Source organism: Rutidosis leptorrhynchoides, chromosome 7 (genome assembly GCF_046630445.1).
Source record: "Rutidosis leptorrhynchoides isolate AG116_Rl617_1_P2 chromosome 7, CSIRO_AGI_Rlap_v1, whole genome shotgun sequence".
Lineage (NCBI taxonomy): Eukaryota > Viridiplantae > Streptophyta > Magnoliopsida > Asterales > Asteraceae > Rutidosis > Rutidosis leptorrhynchoides.
The window spans coordinates 10,576,528-10,600,164 of NC_092339.1; the positions used below are offsets into that span (position 1 = coordinate 10,576,528).

At 35.4% G+C, this 23,637-nt stretch overlaps 2 protein-coding genes across 2 annotated transcripts; both read right to left on the reverse strand.

The window, feature by feature from the left end:
• Nucleotides 1-394: 394 nt before the first annotated feature.
• Nucleotides 395-1,930, reverse strand: LOC139858091 (F-box protein CPR1-like). Its single transcript, XM_071846944.1, has 2 exons — nucleotides 1,752-1,930; nucleotides 395-1,665 (listed from the first exon to the last, which is right to left on the reverse strand). The coding sequence occupies exon 2, from the start codon at nucleotides 1,612-1,614 to the stop codon at nucleotides 499-501; it is 1,116 nt and encodes a 371-aa protein (XP_071703045.1). The 5' UTR covers nucleotides 1,615-1,665; nucleotides 1,752-1,930; the 3' UTR covers nucleotides 395-498.
• Nucleotides 1,931-13,335: 11,405 nt separating this feature from the next.
• On the reverse strand, nucleotides 13,336-14,190 carry LOC139858932 (F-box protein CPR1-like). The gene has a single exon (XM_071847763.1). It carries the CDS (start codon nucleotides 14,188-14,190, stop codon nucleotides 13,336-13,338), a length of 855 nt encoding a protein of 284 aa, XP_071703864.1.
• Between the last annotated feature and the right edge of the window lie 9,447 nt (nucleotides 14,191-23,637).

Sequence of the window (23,637 nt, forward strand, 5' to 3'; positions counted from 1 at the left end):
CAGTATTAACTAACTAAAAATAGAATGTAGGATAAAGAAAAATTAAATGGTTACATTCTTATATATTTCTAGTTCACTCAAAGCAAGTAAAAGGGTGTCTTAATGTATCAAAGCTTGTTCTTCATTCAACGAATTCATCGTCATAGCAGGCTTGCACCATGCCACTGTAAGTACACTATCACCTTCGAAAGGATCGGTTAATAGTTTGTAACTCGTTGACAAAAGTATGTACAAAATTTCAACATTAAAAAGTTGAATATCACATTAGTTTGAACTTAAAGAAGCAGTAGTTTGGTGAATAGGATTAGATGTGATGATGTTCTATGTTATACATGTGAATAAGTAGAGAAGGATACACCATATCGTCATTTATAATGGCCACATGTTCATAAATTTTGTCATTCATAATATCAAAAATATCTGATAACATGTTAGATATATATTGTAGATCAAACATACTGGAACCATACACTTTACTGAAATAAAACAAGGGTTGCTCTAACGGAAACGTTCAAGCGATTCAAGAGTTTCAACATACGTACCATACACTAAGAATTCTTCTTGGCACCCTTCAACTGTTATACTTGTGAATCTTTTTTCATCCATATCGTATTTAGAAATAGAAATTTCATCCATACACTTTGTGGCCAACAAAATATCCCGATTACTAACTTGAGCAAAGAATTCAAATTCTGTCCTCATATCTTCTTCAAGAACATAACGTTTAGTCCAAGACTCGGGAACCCCATACTCCTCCATCACCCATAATTCATTAATCCATTCAGAAGCATAAGTTTTAGCACGCATAACAACAACTAATTTCCCATCAAGAACACGGAGCTCAGAAAAATCCCATTGAACATAATTAGTTGAATCAGGTAACCCAATCTCATGAAATTTTTCATCCGCTAAGCTAAATACAAAAATAGTATCTTTTAATTGTCTAGTTGTTACTAACCAGTGAAGATTATTGTTTAAAAGTGGTACCCTTGAAAGTTCAGGACAATCAACATAGTAAGGTAAATTAGACAATGACATGTTCCAGGAATTGTTGCGTAGACTATACACGCTTACAAATATGCTGTAAGAATCAGAATTAGAATCGCTCATACGAGAAATGGAGATTACTTTATAATCATCGGTAGAAGAATCATAACCAAATCCATACAAATCATTGTGACGTTCTCTACCAGATTCTGGAACTTCAAAGGTCATTCGTGCGATTGGATTTACTAAACAAAGGTTATAATCAAAATCATAGCATAAAAGAAGTCCGTTGCAAGACCCTAGAATCTGAAACATTGGTACCTGAAAATTCAGGCTTTTAGCGGTTACTGTGGTTAGGGTATTAAGTTGTGCTAGTTCCAGAGAGTAGAGAGACTCACAATCTTCCGAAACTAAAATCAGGTGAGTGGGGTTAAGATTGGGGTTGTTTTTGGTGTAGTTAAGAATGTGGGATTTGATAAAACTGGGACTGGAAATCAGTGAGTTCCATCCTTTTGAAACCGATTTGAAACGACCTAGAGATTTGGGTGGTAGAAGAGGAAGAATTGATTCAATTAGATCATGTGGAAGCTGGTTTAGGGCACACATTTGGTTAGCTGAGTCCGACATGATTTGGGCGTAACAATGGTGAAAATGGTAGGGTTACTGCTTCGCCGATCACTAATAAAAATAAAAAACACTTACAACGGAAATCGAATCATTCAAAACAATAATACCATGGAATGTACAGTAGCGAAGATACCAACCTCGAAATCCTGAAATAGTTGCATCACAATCGTAAAAACAAAACCCTAATCTGTCTTCCCAATATCCAATTCGTCACGATAAGAAGTGAAGAAGATAACGGTGGTTAGGCCGGCGACGATGGTTAGCCCGATGAAGATGGCGGCGACGATGACAGCGACGATGGGGGACGTGTGATAGATTGGAACCTTTGAAAATGAGTAAATTTTGTTAGGTGATGACAACCATGGGAACAGTGGCGAGTTTAGTTAGAGACAAGTTGAAAAAGACAGCGAGAAGGGACCGAAACGGTAGCTACCTCAAAACGTCGCAACGGAAAAAACGGGGCCGAGACGGGGTCGAAACGGATGTTGACTAATGTTGACTTTTATATATATAAATATATATGTACACATATTTTAGAGGTAAAAAACCTTTGTTAACAAGTTTGTACCTATAATTGCTATTAGGTTAATATAATACAAAATGGAATATTAAACTAAGTAATTTTGATTGATTTGACCGACTTATGACCGATTTTAACAGAATTTATGACTTTTGACCGGCGTTGACCCAATTTTTCCTGCATTTGACCTGAATTTTGACCGTTGACCGGCTAATAAGAAAACGGGACGGGGTCGAAACGGTTTAGTTACCAAAACGCCGCAACGGGCATCGCAACGGACGTAACGGACGCCGTTTACAACAGTGGTTAGAGAACGCGGTGACCAAATTTTTTAACAGAAAATACCTTAAAAATAAAAGGGATGATTCTCACACACACTTTTTTGATCCTCACACACCTATTTTAACCTTTTACTCTTATAATAATACTCAATTGGTGTGTGAGGATCAAAAAAGTGTGTGTGAGAATCATTCCCCAAAATAAAATTGTAGTATAGACACCACTAAATTTAAACTCCAGTACCCGTATATTTTTTAGATTTATATTTTTTTCTTTTAAATTGTATAGCACACCACAAAATTTAACTACTCGGACTCCTTATATTATTCAAATTTGCAGTTTTTTGAATGTAAACTACCAATAAAATAGCATTAAAATATATTTAGTACTGAAAAAAAATTTAATGACCCATTGAATTATAATCCTAAAATCGCCACTGCGTGAGAAGGATCGAGAAAAAGCAGGTGAAGAAAATGTTGGGGTTCAATTGATACGGTGGAAGATGTCAGAATGAAGTAGAAGGTTATAGAAGGATCATAAAGGTCAACTGGTACGCTAGGAGTAAAAAGACCACAATACTCTTAAAGAAAAGGTTCCAGCCACTGGTAAAAAGTCGATACTACCCTTTAGCAATATAATAATGTTGTGAATAGTGAAAGTATATTCTCTAGTGATATATATAATGATAAAGGTTCGCCTTTGCCTATTAATTTGGGGTGTTCTGAACGCAATAGCAACGCGAAAGATATAGGGATTGATATGCCATTATGCCCTCCTGTTCTGGGCCGATTGAATCATTTCCTATTTCCTTGGGCCCATTAGAAACGGCACCCAGTATTGGTGATCTTGATGGGCCGAATCCGAGTGTGGTTAAGGGCCGAATTTGTTTCAATTATGTGGCGTCCAAATTTGATAAATATATAAGTAAAAAACCTTTTGCTTCAAAATCAAGCGGAGAAGTTGTGATAGAGTCTCTTCAGCGTTCAAAAATATAATGGATAATATGGAGGGTGCCCAAAAAGGCATTGTTATTAATTCTAGTGGTCCGTCTACCGTATCGGTGTAACCTAAAAAGCCAAGAAATGAGTGAAAAAAATTGGATCAATGAGCGGAAATGGAAGCTTTCAACGTTTTTATCAAAGATGCTTGAGCTCTGTGTTTGTATGTGGAAGGTTGTTTTTTTTTCTTTTTTGTTATTTAGATGGTGCTTAATTTCCGGCTGCCGGATAGATTGGTCTCCACCTTCGTTTTTCGCATTCAATAGCTATTTTTATGTCGTGTAACCCTTTTTTTAAAGGCAAGTTGTTTGCTTGGTTGTAATGGCTTGTTTGTCCTTGGAGGTTTCATTTCTTATGAATCTCTTTGTGCTATAAAATTTATCCGTTTTTCCCCGAAAAGGGAAGATATTACGGAGTACATATTTTAAAGAATAATTAATATTAATTTTTTTTAATTATTTTCTGTAATAACTTCGACGATATATGCAGAGGTCATCCATATTTATTTAAAGAAGGTTGCTCCTTAATTTGGTTTGGTTTGTTGTAGTTTTGGTCTCGTGATTGCTTCTTTTGTTTAGCTAGGTTGATGTTAGTTAGTATAGTTGAGGGACAAGGCTTCGTTATATATAGTTTTTCTCGACAGTTTCTATGTAGCTTTCTAAGTTCGAGCCTCGATTTGTCCCTCGTTTGTTGCATCTCCCGATTGTTGACGTTTTCTCTTTGAAAACGACTTCGTTTCTATATGAGTTTTTGTATGTTTAGCCAAAAAAATCCAGGTTTATTTAAGAGTAAATTTACATAGATACCCTTAGTTTTAGGATGTCCATTTCGTGGTCAGTAAAACCCATCATTTTTTTTTGCATTCAGGACACCTAAAAATTCATATTACTCTTAACAACTTGCACACACTGCAACCATAGCTCATATGGTAAACTTGAACCAGATGCTCACCTCTATTCCGGCCACCCGAAGCTTTATGGAGATGAAAACTCCCAGGCAGATATAAGAGCTGCCCGTGTGACCGAAAACGAACTGGTGGAAACCAGGCCCGGATATTGGGCTGTGCAACCTGTGCAAGTGCACAGGGCCCAATATCCTAAGGGGCCCAAAATAGTGCAGTCCATATTAGTATCCAGTTCCTATGCTGCTAAGGGCTAATGTGAATATAGCCCAAACATAAATAATGTCAAAGAAGCCATGTAAGTATGATACTCCGTATATAAAATCCATTAATTTTTGTCGGTACTATACAAGTGGGACCCCATTGCTGTGCATCCCAAATTTTCTCTTCTATTTATATTGTTTTTCAGTTGAATTTTAATTCAACACTTATTACTATCGAAACTTAAATTTTAAAAAAGGCCTAAAATTAAAATATATATATATATATATATATATATATATATATATATATATATATATATATATATATATATATATATATATTATACATTGCTTTTTCCTATATATCCAAGTAGACAAAAACTTCATAGCCATAAAACAAAAATGATTTGTTCTAATATATATTGATAGCTTTTTTGTATTATTTGTATATGTATATGTATGTATTGAAAAGTTTAACATTTATTAGGGCCCTATTTTATATTTCGAACAGGGCCTCGCAAATTAATGAGACGGCCCTGGTGGAAACTAATAACAACCCATTGAAACCAACAAGAAGACTAGCATTTGGCATTTGCACTCTTAGACTACTTGCAAATTCTAATGTTGCGGTTTCACTAGCTGATGACAACGGTTACTTATTGGCTCAATGGACCCGTTCCGACACCACGAGCTTCAAATAGTAAGCGTTCAAGTCACACCCCCTCTTGATAGTTAATTGCTACATTTGTCTTACACAAATAATATTCACTTTGACTTTTTAAGTCAAACCTTTCATTTATACGGAGTATGTAACTTTGGATTATGGCAAACAGTTTTCAATTTTAAGGTACGTATTACGTTTATGTTTAACTGATCACATAAGTGTAAACATTTTTTTAAGGTAATCCAATATGTGTTTTGTTTAAATTTTAAGAATTTTACTTTTAAAGTCAAGTCGTGTCCACTTTGTTTAATAGAATATGTCCACTTGTTACAGTGATTAATAATGTGGAAACGGGAACACAGTGATTCTTAAAGACTGGTGTGTACATAGCCAATATAGGGACTAAAGGACGACAATTTCAGCTAAAGAGTATGCATTTGATCTTGAAGGATAGTTTATGACCTCAAAAGTCAAATATTACCTATTTTGACTTATGGATGATTGAAGAATATTTTGACAGCTAGAAGATGCGGTAGACAACTAGATCTCCCAAAGACAGAATCATTGTATAAAGACACAACAGTTATTCTTCATGAAGTTACGACTAAAATGGCGTAAGCCTTGTAATGAAATGAAAAACACCTTGTATTAATAAGGAACTTGTAATGATCCGTACTGACTATTATGTTTGTTCATCAGTCTTGATGTCTTGATATATCAAAGACTGTATTCAGCTTTATCAAATACCGTTCACAAATAGACCGCTTCCTTAAAACAAGTAGAAAGTCATAAGCGAAAGTATGAAATTCAGCGCTGCGAGTTCTTAACCTGGTTCAATCATAATAATATAAATGATGAAAGTTCAATCTATAAAATTATAAATATTGGTGGTTTCAGACAAGAAGGGAAAGTGGGATGGTTCAAGAAAATAGTAATGGAGGAGAATCCTATTGTTGCTGCAATCCAGGAAACAAAGTGTAACAGACCACGTCTTCAACAAGTTGAATCCAGGAAAATTACAAGTGAAGAAGCTGTTCACCGAGGCTGAAGTATGGTCTGCGGTTAAAGGCTATGGATGGTCAAAGGCCCCTAAAGCTTTAAACTTTTTAGAACGTTTTGACAGGTTATAAAAAGTGATTTAGTGAACAGATGGTTATATGAACAAAAATGTCACAAATTTCGCTTACCTCAAGTGTCACCTTTCGCTGCAATAATTTGTGGCTTCCTCTCTCTATAACAGCATAAAACTTATTAAAGCTTTCACTGTGTCTACATATTTTGGGGTGTAAGGAGGATTGTTTGAAGACTGATTGATACATGACACGATCTTATGTTCTCCTTCACCAATAAGGTTTGAATCAGAAAGAATAACCGTCAAAACATTCCCAACTGGGAACAAATTTCATGTAAAAAGATCATGAATTTATGAAGTTAAAATCATCTTTATGGGCTTCTATTTGTAAAAATTGTTTAATCTTAGATGAGAACATGGATACCATAAATTCTGGAGTAGTTTTGTTTATTAAAAACTCGTGGATTGGTTGAAACATAAAGGACCTGCTGCTGATTTTTGTGGAAAAACAACAAGCTCATCTGAAGAACATGCTACAGGTATGAACACCGACCCAAATAGAAATTGCAGTTAGTATTGTCAATTTTGACCCATTCACTTATTATAGACTATAATGTTATAGACAAAATCTATAATTAGCTTTTACTTGTGTAGGACATTAGGGGTGGATCTCGTAATGGTATGGTAACTTTAGAGAACAGAGTGTGGGGCCTAGAGAGAGTCGTTGAAGATATGGCACGTAATCTGTCATTATCAATGAATAATTTAAGAAGTGGTTGTTATACAAACGGCTTTGATGACTCATCAAAAAGTTCATTTAGCAAGTACAACGCTTTTTCTGACTATCCTAATACAAAATTTGGGAGAAATAACGATATGATGTCCTACAACAAAGGTAGAACCTTTCATGCACGTGGGCAAAATACACAATTCGGTTCATGGAAACGGGTGGAGCCCGTTAGGTTTGGAGAGGGTCCTTGTAAGCTAAGGTGAGAAAATGTGGCTGCAGCTCACTGAATACAGCATCTCTTTCGTGTTGTGTACAATACCAAATAACTCAAAGTATGCAAATCTTTGGTAAATTTTTTGTCACATAACAGAAAAAGGAAAATACAAACACATCTGAAATATATATTATGTGGTTGTTATGAGGCATACCCTTGCAATGTTCAGAAAATGTGGCCACAGCTCACCTTTAAAGCCAAAAAGCTCAACTTTTTTTAAAGATTAACAGTATTGAGTAACTAACAAGAGAATGTAAAATAAAGAAAAAAAAATGATTACTTTCTCATATATTTCTAGGTTACTCAGAAATTGTGAGTGAAAAGGCTTTGCACCATGTCGCAGAGAAGTACATTATCACCTTCGAAAGTATGACCTTAGCTACTTAATAGTTTGTAACTGGCTGACATATGTATGTACAAACCAAGTTTATAGTACTATTATTGAATTTTAGCTATCAATGGTATCGACTCTATTGTTAAAAATTTATCAAAACATCTTTCGAAATTTATTTAAGGTGTTAATACATCCATTATATCCATATCTATTACCAGATTTTCAACAATGGCATCACATGTCAACACGAATCAACCACTAGTAGGTCTAAATAAGTAGTGAAGGATAAACCATATTGTCATTTACTGAAAAAAAAAATAATTGTGGCTCTAACGGAAACGTTCAAGTGATTCAAGAGTTTCAACATGCGTACCACAACGTACGAATTCTTCTTGGCACCCTTCAACTGCTACACTTGTAAATCTTTTTTCATCCATGTCGTATTTAGAAATAGAAATTTTAGACACATCACTTTTGGTCAACAAAATATCCCGATTGCTTACTTGAGCAAAGAAGTCAAATTCTAGATCCATATTGTCTTCAAGGATACAACGTTTCGTCCAAGACTCAGGAACCCCATATTCCTCCTATTGGAGATATGGAGAACTTTAAACAATTAGAGGGAAGATTCCAGAAAACTCACACGAAGCTTCCACGAAGTTGTTAGGAAACTCACATGTAGCTTCTACGAAGTTGTGAGGAAATTCACATGTAGCTTCCACGAAGCTGTCAGGAAACTCACATGTAGCCTCCATGAAGCTGTCAGGAAACTCACATGAAGCTTCAAGGAATTGTTTTTAGCTTACTCCTTAAATCATTCTATAAATAGACCCTCTTGTAACTCATTGTAAACACACCACAAATATTCATACATTCTTTAGTTGGTCCGTGGACTAAAGCAATCACAACGATTGCATATAACCACGTTATCTCTTGTGTCGATTTACATTTCTTGCATTTATAATCTTTCGTTCATTAAGTGGGTTAGTAATCTTGTAGAATTACTATCGGCGAGTGATCTTGTTGAATCACTTACGTTATTTTGGGTCCTAATATCCTTACAACTGGTATCAGAGCACAAGGTTTCGTTAAGGGAACGATGGCGGAAGACGGGAAGTTTAGAATCGACCGATTCGATGGGAGAGACTTCGGCTTTTGGAAGATGCAAATTGAAGATTACTTGTATCAAAAGAAGCTACATCAACCTCTGTTAGAGACCAAACCTGAAAGCATGAGCGATGCCGATTGGACGCTTTTGGATCGTCAAGCTTTGGGCGCTATTCGTCTTTCACTTGCTAAGAACGTTGCATACAACGTTGTGAATGAGAAGACGTCGTTTGCTTGCTTGAAAGCACTCTCTAACATGTATGAGAAACCTACCGCTTCTAATAAGGTATTTCTCATGCGTCAATTGTTCAATACAAAGATGAAGGAAGGTACGAGTGCAACGGATCATATCAATGAATTTAATAATATCGTTTCAAGGCTTGAATCGGTAGAGATTAAGTTTGATGATGAACTAAAAGCACTAATCTTGCTTTCATCATTACCGGAAAGTTGGTCGGGTACGGTTATCGCGGTTAGTAGCTCTACGGGAACTACTAAGCTAGCGTTTGAAGAAATAAGGGATTTGATTCTTGGTGAAGATACTCGTAGGAGAAACTCGGGAGAATCGACATCCTGTTCTTTGTTAAGTACCGACAACTGTGGTAGGAAATTTGATCGCGGTGAGAAGAAGGGTAGAAAGAAGTCTAAGAAGAGGTATCCATCGAAAGATAGAAGTGAAGCTGTTTGTTGGGGTTGCAATCAAACAGGGCACTTTCAAAGGAATTGTAAAAATGGTCCGGCGAAAGGTGTGAACTTGACCGAGGAAGAAAGTGATGATACACTTTTATGTAGTGTTGAAAATTCTATGGAGTCTTGGATTTTGGATTCGGGAGCTTCGTTTCATGCTACTCATGTCAAAAGCATGATGAAGAATTTTCATTCATATCAAGGCAAGGTGAGATTAGCGGACGACAAACAACTCAATATAGAGGGCATTGGAGATGTTGTATTGAAGACTACTCTTGGCTCTAATTGGACCTTGAAAAACGTAAGGTACATTCCTAAATTAAAAAGGAAACTTATTTCGGTTGGTCAATTAGATGATGAAGGTAACGCGGTTACTTTTGAAAACCGCCAATGGAAGGTGGTTAAGGGTAGTTGTGTCGTGGCTCGTGGACATAAAAGGGGAACTCTTTATATGGTTGAAGTGTTTGATGAAGACACGGTGGTTGCTACGGTTAATGTTGAGTCCGAATCAACTCTATGGCACCGAAGACTCGGGCATATGAGTGAGAAGGGTATGAAGATGCTTGTTTCGAGTGGGAGAATTCCAGATTTGAAAAAGGTAGAACTTGGATTTTGCGAACCATGTGTATATGGGAAGCAAAAGAAGGTGACTTTTGGGAAATCGGGAAATGCTCCTAAGTTGGAGAAATTGGAGCTTGTTCATACGGATGTGTTTGGTCCAACTAATGTAGAATCACATGGAGGTTCTCGCTATTATGTCACCTTCATTGACGACTCCACTCGAAAGGTATGGGTTTATTTTCTTAAAGCTAAATCTGATGTATTTAATACATTTGTGAAGTGGAAAGCTATGGTAGAAAATGAGACTAATTTGAAAGTCAAGTGCTTGAAGTCGGATAATGGAGGGGAATATGGTAGTCTTGAGTTTAAAGACCATTGTGCAAAGCTCGGTATTAGAATGTTAAAAATGGTACCAGAGACACCGCAACACAATGGGGTCGCCGAACGTATGAATCGTACGTTAAATGAAAGGGCTAAGAGTATGAGACTACATGCCGGTTTGCCTAAAATGTTTTGGGCGGATGCGGTTAACATGGCGGCTTATTTGATAAATAGGGGACCCTCAACACCGTTGGGTTTCTGAATTCCCGAGAAAGAATGGCAAGGTAAGAAGGTGAGTTATAATCACCTTAGGATCTTTGGGTGTAATGCTTATGTGAAGACCAAAGATGCGGATAGAGACAAGCTTGAAGCTAAGTCAAAGAAGTGTATTTTCGTAGGCAATGGGTCGGATGAAATGGGCTATCGTTGTAGGGATAACGAGGCTAGAAAAGTAATTCGTTCTCGCGATGTTACTTTTGATGAAGATTCGATCTATGGCAAACCGGAAATGGGGAGTCCTAAACCGGGTCATGTTACTTTTGACGATGTTTCTATTGATGATCTTACAGGTTTTAGTGGGAGTACGGGAAACAATGAATTACCAACAAATGGTGAGGCGTCAGAAAATGCTAATGATAGGGATGGTTCGGAAAGCAGTGATGATTCCGAACATAGTGCGAGTTCTAGTGATGAGGAGGACACAAATGAAACCGATCCAACCATTTCGGTTGCTCCTACACTAAGACGCTCGATTAAAGTGCCCAAACCTAATCCTAGGTATTCTACATCAGCAAACTACTTGCTCTATACCGAGAATGGTGAACTCGAAAGTTACTTTGAGGCAAGAAAGACAAAAGAATCCATACAATGGGAGCTTGCCATGAAAGAAGAGATGGGGTCACTTGAGAAGAATAAAACTTGGTCACTAGTGAAGTTACCTCATGATAAAAGGGCGTTGCAAAGTAAATGGGTGTATCGAATCAAGAATGAGTTGGATGGCAAGAAAAGGTACAAGGCTCGTTTGGTGGTTAAAGGCTTTCAACAAAAGAAAGGATTTGACTACCAAGAGATATTTTCACCGGTGGTGAAGATGACTACTATTCATTTGGTACTTTCTATGGTTGCATCTGAGGACTTACATCTAGAGCAACTAGATGTGAAGACCGCATTCTTACATGGTAACCTTGAGGAAGAGATCTATATGAGGCAACCCGAGGGCTTTGAGGTAAAGGGTAAAGAGAAGTGGGTTTGTAAGCTAAAGAAAAGTTTGTATGGATTGAAGCAAGCACCTCGGCAATGGTACTTGAAGTTTGATGAGTTTATGAAGAAGATTGGTTTCTTAAGATGTGAAGCGGATCACTGTTGCTACTTGAAGAAATTCAAGTCTTCTTACATAATCTTATTGTTGTATGTTGATGACATGTTACTTGCAGGTTCCAACATGTCCGAAATCAACAAGTTGAAAGGATTACTTTCCCATGAGTTCGAGATGAAAGATCTTGGTGGTGCTAGGCAAATACTTGGCATGAGTATTGTGCATGATCGTGTGAAGGGTACTCTATACTTGTCTCAATCCAAATATATTTAGAAAGTTGTAGAGAGGTTTAACATGGAAAATTCAAAGGCTCGTTCTATGCCTTTGGGTAGCACGATAAAGCTATCGAAAAGTCAATCACCTAAAACGGAAGAAGACAAAATAGAGATGGAAAAGGTTCCATATGCATCGGCCGTGGGTAGTGTTATGTATGCCATAGTTTGTACAAGACCCGATATTGCTCACGCAGTGGGAGTTGTAAGTCGTTATATGTCTAATCCGAGGAAAGAGCATTGAGAAGCGGTTAAATGGTTACTTCGTTATTTGAAAGGTACTTCTAATATGGGATTGTGCTTCTCTAAAAGCAATGTCATACTTAGAGGTTATGCGGATGCTAATTTGGGTGGATGTGACGATTCGGGGAAAAGCACTACGGGTTATGTTTTCACAATAGGGAAGACGGCGGTTAGTTGGATGTCTCGACTACAAAAGAGTGTTGCTTTATCAACCACCGAAGCCGAATATATGGCTATTGCAGAAGCTTCTAAAGAGCTTGTTTGGTTGAAAAACTTCTTAGGTGAGTTGGGTAAAAGACAAGACTATTGCGTCTTGAATTGTGATAATCAAAGTGCGGTTCATCTTGGGAAGAATCTGGTGTTTCATAGTCGTACGAAACACATCAAGATAAGGTATCATTTTATTCGACAACATATAAATGATGGTACTTTATTATTGGAGAAAATCCTTGGTACGAAGAATCCTGCTGATATGTTTACTAAGGTTGTTACGACAGAGAAATTGAGGTTTTGCATTACCTCAATTGGTCTTCTAATGAATTGATGAGAGAAGACCCCAACTAGAGAATTAGAGAGTTAATGTTTCAATTCTAACAAGTAGTGTTGAAGACCTTGTATCGAAAGTCTGCTCATCCGAAGTATGTGTTGAGTGTGCGTGTCCCAAATGGAGTTTGGCGGTATAATGGTGGTTTAACGTTCTTGGTTAGATTGTTGATATTTTGGGTTGACGAAGGTTGGGTTTGTTCAAAGTCTCCAAGTGGGAGATTATTGGAGATATGGAGAACTTTAAACAATTAGAGGGAAGATTCCAGGAAACTCACACGAAGCTTCCACAAAGTTGTTAGGAAACTCACATGTAGCTTCTACGAAGTTATGAGGAAATTCACATGTAGCTTCCACGAAGTTGTCAGTAAACTCACATGTAGCCTCCATGAAGCTGTCAGGAAACTCACATGAAGCTTCAAGGAATTGTTTTTAGCTTACTCCTTAAATCATTCTATAAATAGACCCTCTTGTAACTCATTGTAAACACACCACAAATATTCAGTAATACATTCTCTAGTTGGTCCGTGGACTAAAGCAATCACAACGATTGCATATAACCACGTTATCTCTTGTGTCGATTTACATTTCTTGCATTTATAATCTTTCGTTCATTAAGTGGGTTAGTAATCTTGTAGAATTACTATCGGCGAGTGATCTTGTTGAATCACTTGCATTGTTTTGGGTCCTAATATCCTTACACCTCCATCACCCATAATTCACTAATGAATTCACGATCATAAGAATCAGCAATCTGAACAACAACTAGTTTCCCATCAAGAGCACAGAGCTTGGAAACATAATTAATCTCATCAGGTAACCCAATGTCATGAAATTTTTCATCCGCTAAACTAAATGCAGCAATAGTATCTTTTGACTGTCTTGTTGTTACCAACCAGTGAAGATTATTGTTTAAAAGTGGTACCACTGAATGTTCAGGAGTATAAACATAGTAAGGGTAGTTAGGCAACGACATTTTCCATGAATTGTTACGTAAACTATAGACGCATACAAAAGAGCTGTGAGGATCAGAATCTGAAACGTGTATACGAGAAATGGAGATTACTTTATAATCATCCGTGGAATAATCATAACTAAATCCATATAAATTATCGTTACCTTTTCTACACAATTCTGGAACTTTCAAGGTCTTTCGTGCGATTGGATTAACTAAACAGGGGTTATAATCAAAATCATAGCATAAAAGAAGTCCGTTGCAAGAACCTAGAATCTGAATCATTGGTACCTGGAAATTCAGGCTTATAGCAGTTACTGTGGTTAGGGTATTGAGTTGTTTTATTTCGAGCGAGTAGAGAGACTCACAATCTTCAGAAACTAAAATCAAGTGAGTAGGGTTAAGATTTGGGTTGTTTTTGGTGTAGTTAATAATATGGGTTTTGATAAAATTGGGACTTGAAATCAGTGAGTTCCATCGTTTTGAAACCGATTTGAAATGGCCTAAAAATTTAGATGGCAGAAGAAGGAGAATTGATTCGATTAGGTCTGTTGGAAGCTGGTTTAGGGCAGACATTTGGTTAGATGAGTCCGACATGATTTAGGGAGATAAAAAAAATGGTGAAAATGGTAGGGTTTCTTATCTTAGAGCAGTTAAGCAGAAAGGAGATAAAATGTATCAGGAAATGATAACTTAATTCAATCAATTCTGAGATGAAAATGGAGAAAGATGTCATAGTCTTGTGAAGAAGATGTATGAATTATGATTGTATCTCTCAATACTGCGTGTAACAGTGTAAGTTATACAGTAATATTACATTTAACACGGAGTATAAAAGAAATTACTGTATTACGGAGTAAATGAGTAATTATTATTCATTCAGTTACTATTAAAAGTAATTTCACCATTTCTGCATGTGGCACTATGATGTAGAAGTCTTCGAGGTTTATATAAAGACAAAATTCCCAAATTCGTCCTCGTGTTTGGCAATTTTCTTTTTTTTAGTCCCTCTCCCTCAAAATCATTTATAATAGTCCTTAAATGCCATTTTAAGTCTCAATTTGGTCTATATGTTACATTTGCTTAAACGTCCGTTAAAGTTTCTGGACACATGCTGCTCACGTGATTACAAGGCAACGTTTTATAATTATCAAATGGGCAACTATTCTGAATAAGTCATACGGGTTGAAATTGCAAATATCCTAAACCATTTTATTGAAGATGGAAATGATACACCCGATCTAAATTTCCCAAAGTTTTTCTGATCGATTTCTTTGTTCTATAATCATTTAATCTGTTGTTGTGGCTCACTCTTGGTTATGGGTAAGAGCTCGGGTGGTAATTACAATAAGAAGAAGGGTTCGCAATCGGTTGCAAAGGTGCTGCGCAGTCGAACAATTGGAGGCGAAGAGATGATCGATGTGAAAGACGATGCATCTTCCAAGCGTGAATCTGAGAAGAATAATGATGAGGGTACGTCGGATGTCGCTGATCTGTCACAGACGAAGGATGAAAATCAAATGGAATCGATGACTAGAGCTGCGGCAAGTGTTCGTTCGTCACCATCTGATACTAATGAAGATGCAACAAAGGTTCATGCTGTTAAAATGGGTGACAATAAAAAAAGTGTTGCGACGGCTTCAGATTCTTCTGATGAAGAGATCGATTCCAATGTTAAGGATGAAGATCCTACTGTTAAGGAGAGTGGAAAGAAACTTGGTGACATTGATTCACTAAGGAACAAAGATCTTGATCTAGATTCTCTTGATAATGATAAACTAATAAGTCTGAATGGTTCAAAGGAGGGTATTACTATGCCTTCTGGTTCATATCTTCATGCAGCTGGGGGATTAAGTTCTCGGAAAAAGAAAGTGAATTTTAGGTTCGTTGAGCCTTCAGCTAGTTTAGATGATGGTATAGATGTTGAGTTGCCGTTGGATTCTATTTTGGAAGTGAATGAACGGTATAAGAATACTCTTTTTGGGTATTTTCTAGGCAAACGAGTGGTATATCCGGTTGTTAAAGCCTATGTTACTAATGTATGGAAGAAGTTCGGTTTGGAAAAAATAATGTTGAACTCTAAGGGTTTCTTCTTTTTTAAGTTTGCATCAGTGATAATGCTAAAAACGAACATATATTTCATAGCATTATTCCTCAAGAAAGACAAGCTTTTAGTTGCAATTGTTCTATTTACAAGTGATATTCGTTTAAATAATAAAAGGTGAAGACAAAAGACAGATTCGACGAATTGAAGACGTAAACGACCAAAAAGCTCAAAAGTACAAAAGACAATCAAAGAGGTTCCAATTATTGATAAGAAACGTCTCGAAATTACAAGAGTACAAGATTCAAAACGCAAAGTACAAGATATTAAATTGTACGCAAGGACGTTCGAAAATCCGGAACCGGGACCAGAGTCAACTCTCAACGCTCGACGTAACGGACTAAAAATTACAAGTCAACTATGCACATAAATATAATATAATATTTAAATAATTCTTATAATTATTTAATATATTATATTTATATTTAAAACCGTCGGCAAGAAAGACTCCAAAAGGGACTGAGCTGTAATTTCAATCTCCGCGACTCGCGGAGTTTGAAGGCCAAAAATGCCGCGAGTCGCGGAGCCCCAAGTTTTGAAAGTCCCTATAAAAGCAACCGAATTCTGAGCATTTTATCATCATCATATATCATTCTCTCTATCTATATACGTAAAATATATATATATATATAATTTATATTTTAATTTTAATTTTAATCCTAATAATAAGGGTATGTTAGCGAATGTTGTAAGGGTGTAAGTCGAAATTCTGTCCGTGTAACGCTACGCTATTTTTAATCATTGTAAGTTATGTTCAACCTTTTTATATTAATGTCTCGTAGCTAAGTTATTATTATGCTTATTTAATCCGAAGTAATCATGATGTTGGGCTAATTACTAAAATTGGGTAATTGGGCTTTGTACCATAATTTGGGTTTAGATAAAAGAACGACACTTGTGGAAATTAGACTATGGGTTATTAATGGGTTTTATATTAACTAAACAATACCTTGTTAATTTAATATACAAACTTATAATTCGACGTATTTATATATAACCACATACGCTTGACTGGGTACGGTGGGCGGGATATCTATAAATACCAACAATTATTCATTTTACCGGACACGGAACTGGATTAATAGTTAATAGACTTGTTGAAATAGGGGTGAAATTATGTACAAGGACACTTGGTATAATTGATAACAAAATATTAAAACCTTGGGTTACACTCAGTCGACATCCTGGTGTAATTATTAAACAAAGAATTAAAATCTTGTTACAGTTTAAGTCCCCAATTAGTTGGAATATTTAACTTCGGGTATAAGGATAATTTGACGAGGACACTCGCACTTTATATTTATGACTGATGGACTGTTATGGACAAAAACCAGACGGACATATTAAATAATCCAGGACAAAGGACAATTAACCCATAGGCATAAAACTAAAATCAACACGTCAAACATCATGATTACTGAAGTTTAAATAAGCATAATTCTTTTATTTCATATTTACTTTCCTTTATTTTATATTTAATTGCACTTCTAATTATCGCATTTTTATTGTTATTTTATTTAATTGCACTTTTAATTATCGTACTTTTTAATTATCGCAAGTTTATTTTATCGCACTTTTATTATTCGCAATTTCATTATCGTTATTTACTTTACGCTTAAATTTAAGTCTTGTATTTATATTATTTTACATTTGGTTTTAACTGCGACTAAAGTTTTAAAATCGACAAACCGGTCATTAAACGGTAAAAACCCCCCTTTATAATAATAATATTACTTATATATATATTTGTATTTTTATAAAAGTAAACTAATATAGCGTTAAGCTTTGTTTAAAGAGCTCCCTGTGGAACGAACCGGACTTACTAAAAACTACACTACTGTACGATTAGGTACACTGCCTATAAGTGTTGTAGCAAGGTTTAAGTATATCCATTCTCTAAATAAATAAATATCTTGTGTAAAATTGTATCGTATTTAATAGTATTTCCTTCTAAAAATTAATAGTATTATATACACTCTGCTCAAACTATCAAGTATTTTTTGGCGCCGCTGCCAGAGAACTTCTTAAACGCCGGAAGCGCAACGCTAATATATAAAAAAAAAGATTTTTATTTTACTTTTATTAAAATTCGTTTTTATAAAAGTACGTTTTAAATATTCGAAAATATAAAAAGAAAAATAAAAATTTATATATTTTTAAGAGTTTGTTAAAAGTTTTATAAGTTTCTTTATTTTTATTTTAGTTTATAAAAATATAATTTTTATTTAAATATCTTTTATTTATATAAAAACAAAAAATTAGAAAACATAAAAAAAAAAAAAAACGCGTCGATTTAAAACTGTTCCAGGGTTAAAATTTGGAACCCCGCGACTCGCGGGGTTTGCTGTTTGAAATACCGTGACTCGCGGAGGTATTCTGACACGCGACAGAACCCTAATCAGGCATTAATTACGAATAATTATTATAATTATTAATATAAAACCCTAATTAGGTTTTAATTAAATAATTATTTTAGTTTTTATTAATATTTTGTTTAATTAGTTTAATTAATTTATAAAATTAGTAGTTTTAATAAATAAATAATATAAAAATAATATTTTTATAAAAATTGTACTTTTTACAACTTTTTGTATATTTTTATATTTTATCCCTTTTTAATTGTTTTAGCATAATATTTGTATTTTTAGCTCATATTTAGTTTTAAACATAGTTTTTGCCATAGTTATTTTTACTTCTAGATTTTTAGGCTTTGCCGTAGAATTCCTTAAGTGCTTTTTCTTTAGACTAAGATTTAGGTGCTTTAGAATTTTGCGACGCCTTTTTAAGTTTTAGTTTCTTTTTAAGTTATTTCCATTTGGGATATAGTTTTTCCTGTAAGCTTTAATATTTCTAGACATTTTTTACTATGTACCAATTATCATTCCAATTAGTTATCTCAATTTGCGATTATAATTTTAAGTTAGTTGTAGTAATAAGGTTAGGTTAGTCAAGTGTTTTAAGTTTTATAAGTTTCTTTTATTTTTCCGTCACCTTTTATTTTTCAACCATTTTTCTTTTTCGACCTTTTTCGACGAACTCTTTTTCTTTCTTATTTCTCGCTATTCTAGTTTTAGGACATAGATTTTTATTCTACTTCTTATCTAAATTTCTTAAAATTACGAAAATTTATTTTAAGTGGTTAAATTGATAGACATCAAAATTTTCTGATTCGTAGTAATAGTTGGATTTGTACGTGGACCGGGTTATTGGAGCCAAACAGTCCTCAATTATATTGAGACCAAACGAATCCTGCCCCTCTGCTGCATCTTTTGGCTATTCGAAACGTGAGCAAAATCAGAAAAGTCTATTGATTGGATAACTTATTATAATTTTTCTTTCCTTTTAAAAACTAATAGGATATTCAGTGAATGCACCGAGCAAGACGTTCACCACCTTTTGTACGTTCACCACCTATAACTAGATCAAGACATTTAGCAAATATTACTGCCATTGATTTTTCTTTAGAATCGTCATCCAGTCAACCAAGTACTTCAGTTCAAATTTCCGATAATCCATTTTTTGAACCCGACCTCACAATTGAGAATCCGGAGAATATTCAGGAACGGTTCGTAGATCCTGAACCACTAAACTTTCCTCCGGAACCACCAATCATTCAAACAGAGATTGTTGAGGAACGAACCATTAAATCAGAATCCTCTAGTGATTCCGATTCAACAAATTCAATTATGGAGAATCTGGAACCTTTAAGTATGGAAGACCGAATGAGAGCTAAACGCACTGGCCAAGGTCACGCAATTACTCATCCAGACATTAATGCGCCAGATTATGAAATCAAAGGACAAATTCTACACATGGTGACTAATCAATGCCAATTTAGTGATGCGCCGAAGGAAGATCCAAATGAACATCTACGTACCTTTAATAGGATCTGCACACTATTTAAAATCCGAGAAGTGGAGGATGAACAGATATATCTCATGTTATTTCCCTGGACTTTAAAGGGAGAAGCCAAAGATTGGTTGGAATCGTTACCTGAAGGGGCGATCGATACATGGGATGTTTTAGTTGACAAATTTCTTAAACAATTCTTTCCAGCATCTAAAGCCGTAAGACTTCAAGCAGAAATTGTTACGTTCACACAGAAACCGAATGAAACTCTATATGAGGCGTGGACAAGATATGGAAAGTTGTTAAGAGGATGTCCGCAACATGGTTTAGACACCTGTCAAATAGTACAAATATTCTACCAAGGATGCGACATCACTACAAGAAAAGACATAGATATAGCAGCTGGTGGTTCTATTATGAAAAAAACCGAAACTGATGCTTACAAAATTATTGATAACACTGCTTCCCACTCACACGAGTGGCACCAAGAAAAAGATATCGTTAGATCATCTAAAGCAGCTAGAGCCGATCCTAGCCATGACTTAGATTCCATTTCCGCAAAGATAGATGCTGTGGAAAGACGAATGGAAAAGATGACTAAAGATATTCACTCAATACGAATTAGTTGTGAGCAGTGTGGAGGACCGCATTTGACAAAAGATTGTCTCAGTATTGAATTAACAATGGAACAAAGAGAGAATATTTCATACATAAACCAAAGGCCTGGAAATAATTATCAGAATAATTATCAACCGCCAAGACCTATTTACAATCAAAACCAGAGTTATAACAGAAATATTCCATACAACAACCAACAAGGTCCTAGCAATCAACAAGTATCCAATAATACTTACAATCAGCAAAGACCTAATTTTCAAAACAAACCACCACAACAAACCGATGATAAAAAGCCGAATTTAGAAGATATGATGACGAAGCTAGTTGAAACTCAAACACAGTTTTTCACATCTCAGAAACAAACCAATGAACAAAATGCTCAAGCATTTAGAAATCAACAAGCTTCTATTCAAAATCTAGAACCAGAAGTAAGTAACCTAGCAAGGTTAATAGGTGAAAGAAAACCGGGAAGTCTACCTAGTGATACAAATGCTAACCCCCAGAATAAAACAGCTAAAGCCATTACCACAAGAAGTGGTACAATACTTAAACCACATGAAATACCTGTAATTTCTGATGAAGCTATTCCTACTCCACAAGAACCACAACCTGATCAAGATAAGGAAAAAGAACCGGTAGTTGAAAAAGTTAATGAAGATAACACAGCTAAGGATAAACCTTATGTTAAACCATACCAACCACCACTTCCTTACCCGAGTAAAATGAAGAAAGAGAAACTTGAAGCCGAGCAATTCAAATTCTTGGATATGTTTAAATAGATAAATGTAAATCTTCCTTTCATTGATGTGATTTCAGGAATGCCTAGATATGTTAAATTCTTGAAAGATCTAATCTCAAATAGAAAGAAAATGGAAGAACTCTCGGCTGTTACCATGAATGCTAATTGTTCAGCAGTGCTGTTGAATAAGATACCAGAAAAACTATCTGATCCAGGAAGTTTTACAATTCCATGTTTTCTAGGTAGTCTTAGTTCAATAGAAGCATTGGCAGACTTAGGTGCTAGTATAAATCTAATGCCGTATTCACTATACGCTAAACTAGACCTTGGAGAATTGAAACCAACCAGAATAAGCATACAACTAGCCGATAGATCAATAAAATATCCTAGAGGTATAATGGAGAACATGTTAGTTAAAGTTGGTACTTTAGTATTTCCAGTAGATTTTATTGTTTTAGACATGGAAGAAGATTCTCAAGTTCCTCTCATATTAGGAAGACCATTCTTAAATACGGCTAAAGCAATGATAGACGTATTCGATAAGAAACTGACCCTAAGTATAGAGGACGAGAGTGTTACCTTTTCAGTTGATAGAGCAATGCAACAACCGCAATCTGCAGATGATACATGTTATTATATTCAAACTATAGATGCACATGCAGAATTATTAGAAGAATTTCCAGAATTACAAGGAACAGGAGAATGTTCTTTAGGAGAAGGTAATGAACCAATTGATGAAGCTGAAATGTTAGCTACACTTATAGCTAATGGATATGAACCAACAACAGAAGAAATTCAAATGCTAAAAGAAGAAGACAGATATCGATACAAATCATCGATAGAAGAACCTCCGAAATTAGAGTTAAAGCCACTTCCAAACCATTTGGAATACGCTTATTTACATGGTGAAACTGAATTACCTGTAATAATATCGTCTTCTCTTACTGAAAATGAGAAATCACAACTCATTTCTGTGTTGAAAGCTCATAAACCAGCCATTGCATGGAAGATTCATGATATTATAGGAATAAGTCCTTCGTATTGCACACATAAAATCCTTATGGAAGAAGGTCATAAAACGTATGTGCAACGCCAACGAAGACTAAATCCTAATATGCAAGATGTAGTTAAGAAAGAGATTATTAAACTGCTAGATGCAGGTTTAATTTATCCAATTTCTGATAGTCCATGGGTAAGCCCAGTTCAATGCGTGCCTAAGAAGGGTGGCATGACTGTCATTACAAATGAGAAAAATGAGCTTATTCCTACTAGGACTGTAACAGGATGGCGTGTATGTATTGATTATAGAAAATTAAATGACGCCACTAGAAAAGATCACTTTCCCTTACCTTTCATAGATCAAATGTTGGAAAGATTAGCCGGAAATAGTTACTATTGTTTTCTAGATGGATTTTCCGGATATATTCAAATTCCAATAGCTCCCGAAGATCAAGAAAAAACCACATTCACGTGCCCTTATGGTACTTTTGCTTACAAACGCATGCCATTTGGACTTTGTAACGCCCCTGCAACCTTTCAAAGGTGCATGATGGCGATTTTTCACGACATGATAGAAGAATGCATGGAAGTTTTCATGGATGACTTTTCAGTCTTCGGTGATACATTTGAATCATGTCTAGTTAATCTGGAACGAATGCTAATTAGATGCGAACAATCAAATCTAGTTCTTAATTGGGAGAAATGCCATTTCATGGTTAAAGAAGGCATCGTTCTTGGTCATAAAATTTCAAAAGAAGGAATTGAAGTGGATAGAGCTAAAGTAGATGTAATTGCTAAACTTCCACATCCCACCAATGTTAGAGGAGTTAGGAGTTTTCTAGGGCATGCCGGTTTTTACCGACGTTTCATAAAAGATTTTTCTAAAATTGCCACTCCTATGAATAAACTCCTAGAAAAAGATGCTCCATTCATCTTTTCAGATTAATGTATCAAATCTTTTAATATTCTTAAAGAGAAACTAACTAATGCGCCGATCATGATAACACCAAATTGGAATCTACCATTTGAACTAATGTGCGATGCAAGTGATTTTGCAATGGGAGCCGTTTTAGGACAAAGGATTGAAAAACGATTTCAACCTATATATTATGCTAGTAAGACGTTACAAGGAGCACAAACAAACTATACAACTACTGAAAAAGAACTCCTTGCTATTGTCTTTGCTTTTGACAAATTTTGATCATATCTCGTTCTAGCAAAAACGGTGGTCTATACCGACCATTCTGCTCTTAGATACCTATTTTCAAAACAAGATGCTAAACCAAGATTAATCCGTTGGATCTTACTCTTACAAGAGTTTGATATTGAAATCCGAGATAAAAGAGGAGCAGAAAATCTCGCCGCTGATCATCTTTCTCGTCTTGAAAATCCCGAATTAGAAGTTCTAAATGAATCGGCCATACAAGACAACTTTCCTGATGAATATCTATTGAAGATAGATTATAAAGAAATACCATGGTTTGCAGACTATGCAAACTACTTAGTTTGTGGATTCCTTAAAAAAGGATTATCGTACCAAAGACGAAAGAAATTTTTCAGTGATATAAAACACTATTTCTGGGAAGATCCACATCTGTTTAAAAGTTGTCCCGATGGAATAATACGCCGATGTGTATTTGGAGATGACGCTAGTAAAATATTAAACCATTGTCACACAGGACCAACAGGAGGGCATTATGGGCCTCAACTAACAGCAAGAAAAGTTTATGATGCT